This window comes from Chironomus tepperi, unplaced genomic scaffold (genome assembly GCF_022539635.2).
Source record: "Chironomus tepperi strain 1889 unplaced genomic scaffold, CSIRO-AGI_Ctep_v1 contig_414, whole genome shotgun sequence".
Lineage (NCBI taxonomy): Eukaryota > Metazoa > Arthropoda > Insecta > Diptera > Chironomidae > Chironomus > Chironomus tepperi.
This window is the reverse complement of record NW_027226536.1, coordinates 608,939-623,143: the sequence shown is the minus strand read 5'-3', so window position 1 is coordinate 623,143 and position 14,205 is coordinate 608,939. Positions and strand designations below refer to the sequence as shown.

General features: G+C 35.9%; 3 protein-coding genes across 3 annotated transcripts; all 3 read right to left on the bottom strand.

Annotated features, from left to right (window-relative positions):
• Positions 1 to 818: 818 nt before the first annotated feature.
• Positions 819 to 3,781, bottom strand: LOC139097125 (UDP-glycosyltransferase UGT5-like). The gene is made up of 5 exons (XM_070648894.1): positions 3,684 to 3,781; positions 3,469 to 3,611; positions 2,354 to 2,757; positions 1,859 to 1,987; positions 819 to 1,599 (listed from the first exon to the last, which is right to left on the bottom strand). The coding sequence occupies exons 1-5, from the start codon at positions 3,779 to 3,781 to the stop codon at positions 829 to 831; spliced, it is 1,545 nt and encodes a 514-aa protein (XP_070504995.1). The 3' UTR covers positions 819 to 828.
• Positions 3,782 to 4,678: 897 nt separating this feature from the next.
• On the bottom strand, positions 4,679 to 8,554 carry LOC139097124 (transient receptor potential cation channel protein painless-like). Its single transcript, XM_070648893.1, has 2 exons — positions 8,354 to 8,554; positions 4,679 to 7,333 (listed from the first exon to the last, which is right to left on the bottom strand). The coding sequence occupies exons 1-2, from the start codon at positions 8,552 to 8,554 to the stop codon at positions 4,679 to 4,681; spliced, it is 2,856 nt and encodes a 951-aa protein (XP_070504994.1).
• A 244-nt stretch (positions 8,555 to 8,798) lies between these two features.
• LOC139097098 (transient receptor potential cation channel protein painless-like) lies at positions 8,799 to 13,084 on the bottom strand. The gene is made up of 2 exons (XM_070648865.1): positions 12,816 to 13,084; positions 8,799 to 11,856 (listed from the first exon to the last, which is right to left on the bottom strand). Exons 1-2 carry the CDS (start codon positions 13,017 to 13,019, stop codon positions 9,214 to 9,216), a joined length of 2,847 nt encoding a protein of 948 aa, XP_070504966.1. The 5' UTR covers positions 13,020 to 13,084; the 3' UTR covers positions 8,799 to 9,213.
• Positions 13,085 to 14,205: the final 1,121 nt, after the last annotated feature.

The following is a 14,205-nucleotide window of genomic DNA, read 5'->3' as shown; positions in this document are numbered from 1 at the left end:
ATAAACAGCTTAATATCTCAATATATAGTGACATAATATTTCAGAAAAATAATGAACTTGAATTGCTTGAGGTAAAACATGTGATTAAAAAAAAATCACTGTGAACTTTTTTGTAAGAACCTTAATAAAAGACACTAGTAATTGACGAATAGAACATGAATCATCGTAACTCGCTAAACTGAACGGAAGTTCTCGATGTTTATTGCTTGTTGACATAATTTTTGTGAGTTTTACATCATTAAGTTGATGAGTAACTGACCTATGTGATCAGTTTTTTTTGCTTAGGAGCTCATGTTGGAGAGTCGTGATAAGGAAAAAGTTTGGTGATTAATTTGTTTACATTTAGAGTAACAATGACAACTTAGAGAACGTTCTGATGTGAGACTAAAATTTCCCGACTACCTGAGAAGTCTCAGCCTTGGTCTTGGTTTGAAAATTTGCCGAGAACGTGACTTCAGGGAATCCTCGGTGGGACGAGTAGGAGCAAAATTATGAATCATCAACTTCCCTACCCACTACTCTCTTTCTTAGCGTTACTTAATTTACGAACATTTATTCCGTTAGGCGCCGTTCACTTACTATGTAATCTCAAGGGTTTGAGAATTTCCATAGATTCATAGAGTTACAGAAGGAAGGGTAATTCAAAAAGTCAATTTGGTTTTTCTTTATTACGTAATAAGTGAGCTGCTCCTTAGTAAACACTCTAGCTCATTCCAATTTCTAATCTTGAAGCTTATTCTTATTTACAGCACCAAAAACTAACACGTCATTTACAAACTAACCCACAATAAATTATTAAGTTAACTCTATTTCCTCCCTCTAACCTAATCAGCTTCTCTTAACCTTTACATCAACCGATCTAGTTCCAAATACCATCCAAAACAATCTTTTTAATGAATAATAACAAATAAACAATACAAAGCCAATTAAAGCATAAGAATCAATCGAGTGTAACTGAATAAAATTCAAATTATGTGCTGCTGATCTCAAGTGTAACGCTCCATTATGTCTGATAACATATTCTACCCAGTAAACAACAGATTGTTGTGGTGTCATTGGACGATCTTTGTAGACTTTGGATAGAGTTTTGGCATTTTTGTGGTAATTTGGATTTTTAAGGATTTTGTTGATGTTTTCAGCAATTAAATGCTCGTCAATGTCGTTGTAGTCCATGTAAATTCCGATTCCCATATTTACAGCCTTAACTATGTTCATCTGCTGATCAGCATAAATTGGAATTCCAACAACTGGAACACCTTCATAAATTGCTTCTGTTGTTCCTAACAATCCACCATGTGTGATGAATAGCTTGACATTTGGATGTGCTAAGACATCTCGTTGTGGAATCCATGGACTGATCATTACATTGTCGGGCTTATTTGGCAATGTCTCATTTTCATATTTCCACAAGACTTTCTGCTTTAATTTACTAAAGACATGAACAAAAGCTTCACGCTTTTCAGTTGGCCAATTTACAGCTTGTAGGATTGAACCCATTGAGAAGATGATCGCTCCGTCAGTTGCTGAGTCTAGGAATTGTTGGATGTCAAATGGAAGTGGATTTGGGTTTGGACTGACTTGAACTCCGCCGATTTCGATCTAAAATTATATAAATGGTTAAGGCATGAATTCATAAAAATGGAATGGAAGGAAATTTCGGAAATGACGTTACTCTTAGAGCAGTGGTGGACAACCTCTTATTTTACGAGTCACACCTTGTACTTGTACACCTTGCATAACTTGTCGAGGTATACCACGACTAAAACTGTACAAAATATACGGTTCACGCCATTTCCAAACATTTGTGGCAGAACACAGGTTGTCCACCACTGCCTTAGATCATGTAAAAATGTCTTACCATATTAGCGACAGTTGGTCTAACTGATGACGAACTAAAGTGATTGTTTATGAGAACTAAGGAGACATTCTTCATTTGATCATCAAAAGGCAGTTGGTTATTTCCGAAATATTGGTCATAAACTGCATTCTAAAAGAAATAAAAATGTTCATTTATAGGATATTAGCTAGATTTAAATCGTATCTGATACCAAGTCTGAGTCATGCTCGCCTGCTGTCGGATTTTTGACTGAATAGCCCAGTGATGGGCAACCTTTGTGTCACGCGGCACATATTTGTGTAGTCAAAACTTTCAAGTTTCTAACAACCACGAAAAGCAGAAGGTTGCTCACCACTGACTCATAATTTCAAATCAGTGATGGTCAACCTGTGTTCCGCGATACACTGAAGCAATCGTGAAAGATCTCAAACGTGCCGAGATGATTTTTAAAGCAATGATGCATTCCGTGACACAAAAAAGATTCCCTAACACTGTTTCATAACTTTCCCTCCTTACCTGTCGTCCATAATGCACAAATTCCATATAAATGTGTTCATACTGCATCACAAGCATGTTGTATGTCCTCTCATAAAAATTCATATTTTCAGAAAATTTAACAAAATTATGTGGAACATAAGAATAAGGCATTGGAGTTCTTGTGAGATCATTTGTCCACTTCGATGATCCAAATGTTGCTAATGTAATTACTGGACAATTCAAATGAGATCCTAAGCCAAATATAGCTTCAACTCCGAATAATTCCGCAATCACAGCATCAAACTTAATTTTTTTATTCATTATGTCTTGCAAGTTTGGATGAGAAAGTGTGAAATTGGCCATAAACTCGCCAAATCCTGAGAGAAAGTTGATCATTTCGAATGGTGACCAATCAGCTGTGTCGAACATGTCGAAGAGATTTCCTGTAATTAAAATTGTGGCATTAAATGAATGTTTAAGTCTTTATTGTCATTTGGTGGAAGTGGCTTGGTGGCGGAGTGGTTACGTTCTTAGGGATTTGATTATTGCATACCGATCGAGCGGTCATAGGTTCGAGACTCGACATGGGAAATTTTTCACGTATCCTTTTTCTAGTTATCAAACGTAACTTGCAACCTCTCTTTGTAGCCTACAGGCATGGATTCCTTGTATTTTTGTTCCCATTACAGACTCATGGTCTAGGCTTAAGTACAGTACTTTTACAAATCCCTCACTCCTTAACCTGTCATTATCTCTGAGACGCATATAATGCGAAGCTCTCTGGATGTTTCAGTTCTGCACAACATATGTGGCTTCAGCCACACCTAGCTTAACTCTACATTGCACCAACACCACCCCTTCCCGCGATGGAGATCATTAATACAAACCACATACTGGGACGGAGTCAATCTCAAGGCTTAGTAAGCCGCAATCTTTTACTACAAGCTAAGAAACTTAAGCCTGCGAGGTCATTGATCACAATTGATCTGTACAGCCATGACTCCCCTTCACAACAAGTAAGTGAGTATGAGTCTGTCCGTTAGTCAGCCTGTCTGCATGTCAGTCTATCTAACTTTCAGTCAGTCTCTCAATATGCCTCTCTAGCCTGCCTACATGCTTATTAATATAATACACCTTATAACTTGTATTCTTACCATCATCCCCATAATCCAAGAATATATCATGATAATTGTCTATAGGTGATTTCTGTGGAAACGGCGATACCACGTGAACTTCATGACCAGCTTCAGCTAACGTTTTCATCACGGAATGTCCAATTGCAAAATGTGATTTGCATCTTTTCAATATATAAGAATTTAAAATTAATTTAATAAAACTTATTTTTATAACTGATATGATATAACAATACCTTGTAGGAAATACTCCTAAAATTCTATAGGCATCCACAGAATGTTCAAAAATTACAGACAAACTTAGAACAAGATATAGGAATTTCAGATTTTTCATAACTATTTTATTAATTTTTCAATAATTTTTCCAATTTTTCTATAGTCACAAAATGATATTTGCACTTTAAAGCCTCGACACTTCAGAACTAAACAATCAAATGAAAAATATAAATTTCCTTGCTAAAACGAAAAATTGTCACTTGACTCGGATACATTGAAAGTAATTTAAAAAAGCGACATTTGTATATAGAGAAATTGCAGTCTACACATTTGAATTTTTGCCAATTTGCACGACTAAGCAAATCACATTAGTGACTGAATTGTAAATTTTAGTTCCTGTAAAGGTATAGGTATAGTGTCATTGTAGACAATTATTTTTATGATTAAGCAAGTGATAAAATAAATGAGATGCAGTCTATATAAATAAATTGATGATGTCATTAGAATAAGTTTGAGGAAGTGATGAAGCTAATGCTGTTCCTCTCACTCTCTCTTTCCTCTCTCACTTCCCTCCCTCACATCCCTCTCTCACCTCCCTCTCTCATCTTCCTCTCTCATCTTCCTCTCTCATTTCCCTCTCTTATCTTCCTCTCTCATCTTCCTCTCTCATCTCCCTCTCTCATCTTCCTCTCTCATCTTCCTCTCTCATCTTCCTCTCTCATCTCCCTCTCTCACCTCCCTCTCTTATCTTCCTCTATCATCTCCCTTTCTTATCTCCCTCTCTCATCTCCCTCTCTCACATTCCTCTCTCTCATTCCTCTCTCTCCTCCCTCACTCTCGCTACCATCCCTCTTTTGAGTATGACTTGGATTTTTGCGTGGTTTGAAAAAGGGAGGAGGAATAGTAACTCCAAACCCCCTCTTCCCTTTGAGTACATCCGTGTGCGGTCATGTCCCCCAAATCCTCATCCCCTTCCCAGACACACCCTTCCTCATCATCCCCCAAATTCCTACATTCAGCAATCTAAAAGATTCACAACATCATCTTTTGACCTTTTCTCATCAAATTGCTTTCGAATTAGTTCCTTTAAACCTTCAATTTCATTCATTAACTTTTTCTGATCAACCAGCTGTTCATTAATTTTAATTATATCGTATGCCATTTTTTCCGATCGCTTTTCCTTGCAATTTTCATCAATTTTTTCATTTTGTTCTTCGCGTTTCTTCACCAACAATGTGCACATGTCTTGTATAATTTCCGTATCCATTCTCATATGCTTTCCAAAATAACACAAAATATCCGGAAGCCATTCATTCCTAATTGGAGTTTTACAGTCGCTTGTTGTGTATGTATCACGATCCTTATTAGGTTTTAGGAAGATTATTCCATTTGATATAGTTTCAGGAAATAATAAAGTGACATGCTGCATGAATCCACTTAATGTTGGTGTGACCCAAAATGCATTTTTTTCATGTCTATACATCGCCTGGATACGCTGACATAAATCAATTAATTTGGCATCGGATCTGATCTCTTGGGTATCAGATACAGCCAAGGCATTAAGTAAGTTATACAGCACAATAGTAACAATAAATAGGAACAGCATGAACAGTCCAATGTATGAATATCCTTCAAGATATATGCTACTTGCGTCCAGTTCCCCGATCATCATCACAAATGACTTAACAACTGATAATCTTATTGATGCAAAGGTATTTAGACTAGCCAGGTCAACTGATGATTGATTCTTAATGTTCATGCCTTGTTCCTTCATTGTTAAGGCTTTATCACCATGTAGTGTGTAAAAAGCAAGTGCAAATCCAATAATCATGACTGAATAAAACGACAGTGACTTAATGAAGGTTATAAAGACTTTTCTGAACATTTTTGTATGCAGCGAGACTGACAGAAGTGGTATATATCCTAGTAAATTGAAGTATTCCCATGTTTCCAGCAATATTATGACTGTATGCAGTATACGATATTGATGATTTGTGAACGGCAGTCTAAAAAGTATGATAAATGATGATATAATCACAACAAGATCAACAAGGTTCGAATGTCTCTTAAAATATCGTATTTTTGACTGTAAAAATTGTAAAAATTCCCGACAAGTCAACATGAATAGACTTGTAAAGGACAGTCCATAAAATATTTTATACATTAAGCTCTGCTGATCGGTACGACTGATCATAATAAATGGAATGAATGTAAATATGAATAATAATGTAATTATCAAGTTTATGTGCAGCGAGAATCTTATCTTCTTCCATTTTAGATACACAAATGATGACAGCACAGGATGCATGACAAAATGTCTGTAGTCTTGATTTCGGGTTAATAATCTGAGTGTCCACATTTCAGGTGCATATTTTTTGTCATTTTCGTATGAATTTTCCTCGACATCTCGGAATGGACTTAAGGAATTCATGGATATTGCTTCCGTTAGCTTGTTTTTCTTATTATACTTTTTGTCTCTTATATCATCACACACATCTGGCGTTGGAATTAAAAATTTATAATTGACTGAGATCTGAAAGCCTTTATTGTCATGAAATTCATCATTTGACTGGATGCAGCTATCCAGGAACTCAGTAAGTAAGCATTTTCTGATTCTTGTCACAAGTTTTCCAATAAATGCGCCTTTTTCCAGCAACTTTAGAGTCATATAGTCAACACCAAATCCAACCGAGTAGTAAAGGACTGACTTGCCGTCCTTATCAAATGCATTTAAGTAGGCACGATTGCATCTTGGGTCGTTCATTAGAAGATCAAAGCACTTCTTTTGGTCTCGAGTCATGGAAATGCTTTTAATTTTTTTGGTTCTTCCAGTTCTCTTCATGTCTGCAAAGAATTGATGAAATAATGTCTTTTGGCAGTTCTCGTTGTTGCTGTACAGATCAATTTCGGAACCGATGACACATAGGGTTTGATTATTTGTAGCCAACAGAAATGACTTGAAAATTTCAACATTTGCATTTTTATACGCAAGAAATGGAGGTGGAATGGCTGTTTCATTGTCTAAGGATGTCCTGTTGAAGTCAATTCCTTCTTTAATCAGAAGATCGACAATGTTGATGTAGGATTTTTGGACAGCAATTTCCATGAATGAGTAACAATCATCCAGAAACTGTTCATGATGTTCAATGCATGCTTTATAGCTTGAAAATAAAGTCTCAAACTTGTTAATGTCTCCAGATTTAAGAAGTCCTTCCATTTCTTTGTAGCACATGTCAAAGCCTTCCTTCTCTGGTATCACGTCTATGTATTTATCCTTGACCATGCTGACAATCTCATCGCCTCTATGGGTATGAAAATCAACGTCCGTCATTCGCATGATTTTGTCGAAAATAGCCTGTCCATTTTGTAGATGGGGAAGATTCCTGACAACAATATAGAATGGCGTCTCTTGATCATCATTTGGGAAATTAATGTTACATCCATAATACAGTAAAATTTCCATCATGTTCATGATATTCTCCTCATTTTCATTGGTGAGTTTCTCAGCTAATAAATGAAGGCAATTTTGATCTTTTTGATCCTTCACATTGACGTATGGAGAAGATTTTCCTGACTTTTCAAGCTTAAATAATGATTCGACAGCTCTCAAGTTCTTAATGCATTCTGATTTGATGACAAAGTGGATTGGATAGAAGTGACTCTCATTTTTCTGTAAATGAATTAAAGAATTATTCATCAATATAAAAATTAAAAGCAGAGTCCAAAGCAGAGTTGGCAGGACTTTGGAGTCCGGACTCCAAAAGTCCTAAAAGTCCGGACTCCACTTTGAAGTCCTGCCAACTCTGGTCCAAAGTCAATTCGAATTTTATTTGAAGCTGAATTGATCCATCTTGTGGATGACCTAATTACTCTTGAAAAGAATCTGTCGATAGAGACAGTAATTCACTTGGCATTGGTAATTGACAGACAGAAGCCAATGATAGAGCCGGCTTTAGGTGCCATCTGAGGGAGGCCATATGGTCTGTTAAGGTTTAAAAAGGAGTCGATTCAAGTCCACTGTTTCATACAAAATTCGAGTCAAGTACGAGGCTCTGCTTAACAGCAAGCAGAGCTGTAATGTCTGGAGTGGATCATCTGGCAGAAACTATGGATTCCATGGATTTTGAGGAATTTGTGGAATCCATGGAAAAATTTATGGAAATCATAGAATTTGTGGATGTTTTGGCGGAATCAATGGAATCCATGGATTAATTCGTGGAATCAATCGATTCTATGGATTTTTTCATGAATTCCAAATAAATTTATCCATGGATTCCACAAATTTCACAAAATCCATGGAATCCATAGTTTCTGCCAGATGATCCGGACTCATCTCATATTAACAACCCTTTGTGTAAAGATTGACAGATCGTTCCGCTGGTGGGAATCGAACCCTCAAATTCACAAAATTGTGACATAGATACTCGGTCAGTTGCCTAACCACTCAGCCACAAAGGTTCTAACCTCACACTGACAGATTCGTCTACAAAAACGCAGAAGTGTTTTTGTGTCCGACCTCCTCCTAACTTCCCTCTTTTTGGATAATATTCTTCAATTTGCTAATGTTTTTTTGGGTAAAAAAGCTCAAAATTCCCCTGATTTTTGGAGTCAATCTCCCAGATTTGTCTCTATATGCCTTGATACCCTCAGCAATTATATAGAAAGCTAAAGCTAGATCAAAAGAACTTACCAAATAAAAGTCAGCTCCATGTTCGATGCACTTTTTAATAAAATTACTTGAGTCAGGCGTACTTAAAATTATTTCAAAAATTGTCCTTTTTTCTTTTTCTGGACAAAAATTGAGATCAGTTTCAAAAACTTCCAAAATTTCAACAAATCGGCCAAGAGAATTATCCACAAATGCTTTATATAAATCATAATTATGTGACATTTTTTATTGAATTATTTTTAAGGTTTTTTAAACACAATCGAGTGATTTTAAAAACTAAAGTAATCAACTGGAACTTCTAAATAGAACTGAGATGATGAAATTAAAGCATATTCTGTTATAATATTCTGTTTGATGATTCAAAAGATGACAAAACTTAAATATTAATACTTATTTGCAGTTTAAGTCATTTATCAACAATCATAACCTAATTTTAAAATGCGATTTAAGTATAATGTTTGCGGTTTCTGAAATAATCATTTAGATAAAGCTCTTCTAGGTCAACCCGAAGAGCTGTGTTGACAATATTTGAATATGCGTTGGTCGGGTAAGCATTAAAAATCATAGCATATTGAAATAGATATAAGATAAAATATAAAAAAAGTCATACTTAGTAGCACAAGTTGGTTAATCAATCCAAAATCCAGAACTAAGTGGCTGAAATGACTCTGGCATGGTGCCGGATTCAAATCTAATTAAGTCCAGCATCTATTCAGAGTCATGTCAGACTGAGTCGCAGAACTTGACGTCGACTCAGATTTGGTATGGAGTCAAGTCAACTTCAAGCTCTACAGAGACGGGATTTTTGATCGATTAACCGATTTGTGCTACTCGGGCATGTTCATAAGCAACATTGTACATGAACAAGATATCAAAGTATATTAAAAATTAATACTTTTCCTTGACTTATGCTCATTAATCTTCAAAACATCATTAACTCTTTTCTCAAAGCGCCTTTCCTTATAATCCATAATAAGCAAATCCTCACGCTTTCTAACTAAAAGTGTACGCATGTTCCTTATAATTTCCAAATCCATCGTCATATGATGATCAAAATAGCACAAAATAGTTTGAAGCCAATTATTCTTGATCGGTTCTCCGTCACTTGTCAATGTCTCATGCGTATTATTAGGTTTTAAGCAGATCTTTCCATCCTTTAATGTGTCAGCAAACAGCGAAATTGCATTATATGCCAAACTATTAAATTTAGTCGTTCCATTGCACAACTCCTCCTGTCGATACATAACGGATATCCGTTCACATAAATCAATAAGTTTAGCATCTGATTTAATTTCTTGAGTGTCGGAAACAGTCAAGGCATTAATTAAATTATGTAAAAATACAGCAACAAGAAATAAAATAAGTGCACACAGTCCGATGTAGGTATGATCATCCACAGATGCTCTTATTCCCAACACACCAATTTCAGCATCTTTTTCTTTAATCGACTCACGGGTTACCGTCTCAAAATTCATAATTACAGTCGTGTTCATCAATTTTGCAATTTTTTCACTATACATCGTATAGGAAGCAAGTCCAAATCCAAAAATCATTATCGAAAAGAATGCCAGCGACTTAAGGAAGGTTCGAAGGACTGTACGAAAAATTTTCGCATGCAATGACACGGACAGGAATGGCAAATATCCAAATCGATGAAAGCATTCAGATGTTGCTAACATGATGACTAATGTCTGTAGATATCTTTCTTTCCAATCAGTAAACAGCACAGTCAAAGATATGCCAATCAAGATTAGATCGACCCAGTTAGTGAATGACAGGAAGTATCTCTTAATGGACAGTGAAAATTGACAAGCTTCACGGAATATCATTAAAATTACGCTGAAGATAGCTAGTCCGAGAAAGATGCTGTGGATCAAATCGACCTGTTCAAGCAACTTTTTGATCTTTAAGAATTTTTCGTCGTCGTCGTCGTCGTCCATGTGTCCGTCCTCCTTCTCAACACCTTTCATAGCCTTCATAGTCTCTTTTCTGTACCGATCAATCAATATATACGGTATGAATGTGAGTATAAACAGTAAAGTCGTCATTAAATTGATGTGAAGTGCGAACCTTATCTTTTTCCATTTTAAAAATATGAATGATGACAGTACAGGATGCATGACAAGTTGCCTGTAGTCATAGTCATCAGCGAGAAGTTTTATCGCATTCATTTCCAAATCTTTTTGTTCTCGACTTTCAGCATTCGTTGAATTATTTTGTTCGAGATCATTATTAGAGTCATTCCTGGAACCTCCATTTAAGGTATGCAGCGAGATGTTATTTCCCAATGTTCCATCCTTGTTGGTTCCAGTGTTATTACAACTTCCAGTTGGCGGCATCAAAAATCCATAATTTGTCATAATTTCATAATCCTTGCTGTCATGAAACTCATGATTCGATGTAATGGAACTGTCAAGTAGATCACTAAGTAGACTTTTCCTGATTTTTGTCACGACTGGACCAATGTATGCGCCCTTTTGGAGAAGCTTGAATGTCATTTCGTCAACACCGTACTGAACTGAGTAATAAATCACTGGCTTTCCATGCTCATCCAGTGCATTTACATACTTTTGATCACATCTCGAGTCATTGATTAAAAGGTCGAAGCACTTCTTCTCATTCCTTGACATTTTGATCGTATGACATTGATTTGAGTGGTCACTTGAGAAAAACAGATGCAGCAATGTCTTATGATCATTTCCATCACGATACAGCTGAATTTCATATCCACTGTCACATTGGCTAAGTCTGTACTGTGCACGATTGGTTTGATGCTCCAATGCGAGTAGAAATGACTTGAAAATTCCAACATTTCCCATTTTATAAGCAAGAAATGGAGGTGGAATTCGATCAGCATTACTGGCACCAGACAATCGATTAAAGTCAATTCCTTTCTTGATCAATAGATCAACGATGTTGATGTAGGACTTTTGGACAGCAATTTCCATGTACGAGTAGCAATTATCCAAAAACTGTTCATGATTTTCTATAGGATTGTAGTATGAGAATAAAGTCTCAAATTTATTGATGTCACCGATATCGAGAAGCTTTTTCATTCCTTCGTAGCACATGTCAAAGTCTTCCTTCTCTGGTATCACATCGATGTATTTATCCTTGACCATCTTGGCTATGTCATTACCTTTATGGGTATGAAAATCAACATCCGTCATCCTTAAGATTTTATCGAATATAGCTTGACCATTTTTCAAGTGTGGAAGCTTCATAGACACAATATAGAATGGTGTCTTCCTTTCCTCATTTGGTGAATTGATGTTACATCCATATGACAGCAATGTACACATCATGTCAATTATATTCTCCTCATTTTCATTGCTAAGCATTTCAGCTAATAAATGAAGGCAATTTTGATCACGATGATCCTTAACGTTCACGTATGGAGAGGCTTTAATGTATGGTTTGTCATTAGAAAGATCAATGGCTAGGTAAGGCTCTACAGCTTTTAAATTATTGATGCACTGTGAACTGATCAGGTAATGTAATGGATACTTGTTGCTCTTATTTTTCTGTGGATTAATTCAAAAAAAAATGTGATTTTAGTTAAGGATTGATTGAGTTGTTGGGAATTAGGTCGGAGATGTGGTTAGGGAGCAATCACTTATTACGTAACATGCAAAAATCGATTTTTTAGCCGCATTTCTGAATGCTGTTTGAATTTTGAGATGTAACATCCCCAAGCAATCTAAACTCCCTAAAAGCATTACGTAAAACGGTCACTGTGTGACCCTAGACATAGGCGTATCAGGAAAGGAAGTGTTTGGTGGTCAAACATCCACCTTTTTGGAACAAAATCTACAATTTACTAGAGTTTTTCATGAACTCCTGCCTTAGAATGAGCATATTAAGTAAAAAGGATGGCTTGGAGGTCAAAATCTCCTCCTTGTTTTGGAACAAAATCTTCAATTTCCTAGGATTTTGCACGTAAACTTGCGATCTATACCAAGTTTCCTCTTTAGCAAGCAGTTCTGGCTATTACTATGCGCACAGAGTCAAGTATTCTACCTTTGGTTTCCCGAAATCAATCGGAAAAGTTTCGGGACCGGGACGGGATCGGGTCCCGCGGAAGATTTTCGGGACTCGAGACAGGACCGGGACGAGACAGTCCCGGGAATCCCCGGTCCCGGTATCGAGAAAGCATAATTCTACCTACAGCTTCTTACAGCTTTCGGTAGAATTAAATTCTAAGAATTTTGAACACGAGTGGAACCGGCTGCGATTATTCGATTCTATGTCCAATAGTAAACTTGACATGATATTTGGAAATGCCATGACTCAAATGTCAAATTTTAAACTGGGCAACCATTTATTTTTCATGGCTCACCATTGTGGTAATCCTTGACTTAAACCGCACACAGAATAAGATTCATGGCATTTCCTAACACTTTTGGCGGCACATAGGTTGTCTATCAGAGCACTGAACTAGACATAATGTCCACTAAACACAATATCTTCAACTATTACTCACCACATTCAAATCAGCTCCATATTCAATGCACTTCTGAATGTATACGGCTGAGTCAGGTGTACTTAAGATCCTTTCAAACACACTTCTATTGTCACCGTCTGGTTTCGAATTAGGATCAATTTCAAATACTTCCAATGCCTCGACAAACTTTTTTAATGATTTTTCTTCAAATGCTTTGTGTAGATCACAAGTAGTATGATACATTTTTCACACAGAATTGATAATAATGCACTTAATTAGTCCTTAATTTTCACAATTTTAATGATCAGCTCGAGCAAATAAACTAGACTGAATTGTGAAATTTAAAATCCAGCATTAATATACAAAATAAAATTAAAATTTAATGTGAATCACATCCTTAATGATGATAAAGTAATGACTTGTCGAAGTGACAATTAGTGAATAAAAATTACAATTAAAATCGTACGATTGAAATCGAAATCAAAAAAATTGCATTGAAAAAATCGTACGATTGAAATCATAATTTAAATTCAATTTCAATTACAATTATGATCGTAGGATTTAAATTATTGCGATTGAATCGTGTTAATTTCGATCTTTTTTTTACGATCGAAATTAAACGATTCAATCCTAAAATTGGGATCGAAATTGATTGTATGAAATTTTTTTTGTGGGTAATGATTATGATTAATTTTGACGGATATTGATTCGGATTCTAGACTGTTGTTCTTTTGTGAATGTGGATGCATTTAATATTTATACTGGATCTGGAGGAACAGCTGAATTTTATGCTGATTTGCTGATTTTTCTGTTGATTTTCAGCAGAATTTCCCTCTTTTGGTTGTTTTATCGGGAAGTGAGTGCTTTTTGAATACAGCGATTTCATATTTTGGTTCAGTGAGGCTATATGGAGCTTAGGATGCTTAAAGGAAGTATCGGAAGTGCTTAGTTCCTGAGATCTGATCTCATGCTTAAAAAGTCATGATTCGTCGAGAAATGAAATAAAAATATTTTTGGCAGTTCCAGCCAGTTGGACATAGCCAGTTATCATTAAGTTTATTATATTTCACAAACAAATCAAAGTAATCAAGATTCCAAAACATTTGACCATAAACAGTTACTTTTTGGACGATTTGCTATCTTCTATTCTGCTCTGGATCAAAAGTTGAACCGTGTGGAAATGATTAAAAATTAGTCTTTTTCTTTTAAACCGTTAAATATCCTGTATATTGATAGAAACATGTTACATTATACATAATCGATAACTTCCAACTAACGGCTGTTTGATAACTGGCTATGTCCAACTGGCTGGAACTGCCAAAAATATTTTTATTTCATTTCTCGACGAATCATGACTTTTTAAGCATGAGATCAGATCTCAGGAACTAAGCACTTCCGATACTTCCTTTAAGCATCCTAAGCTCCATAT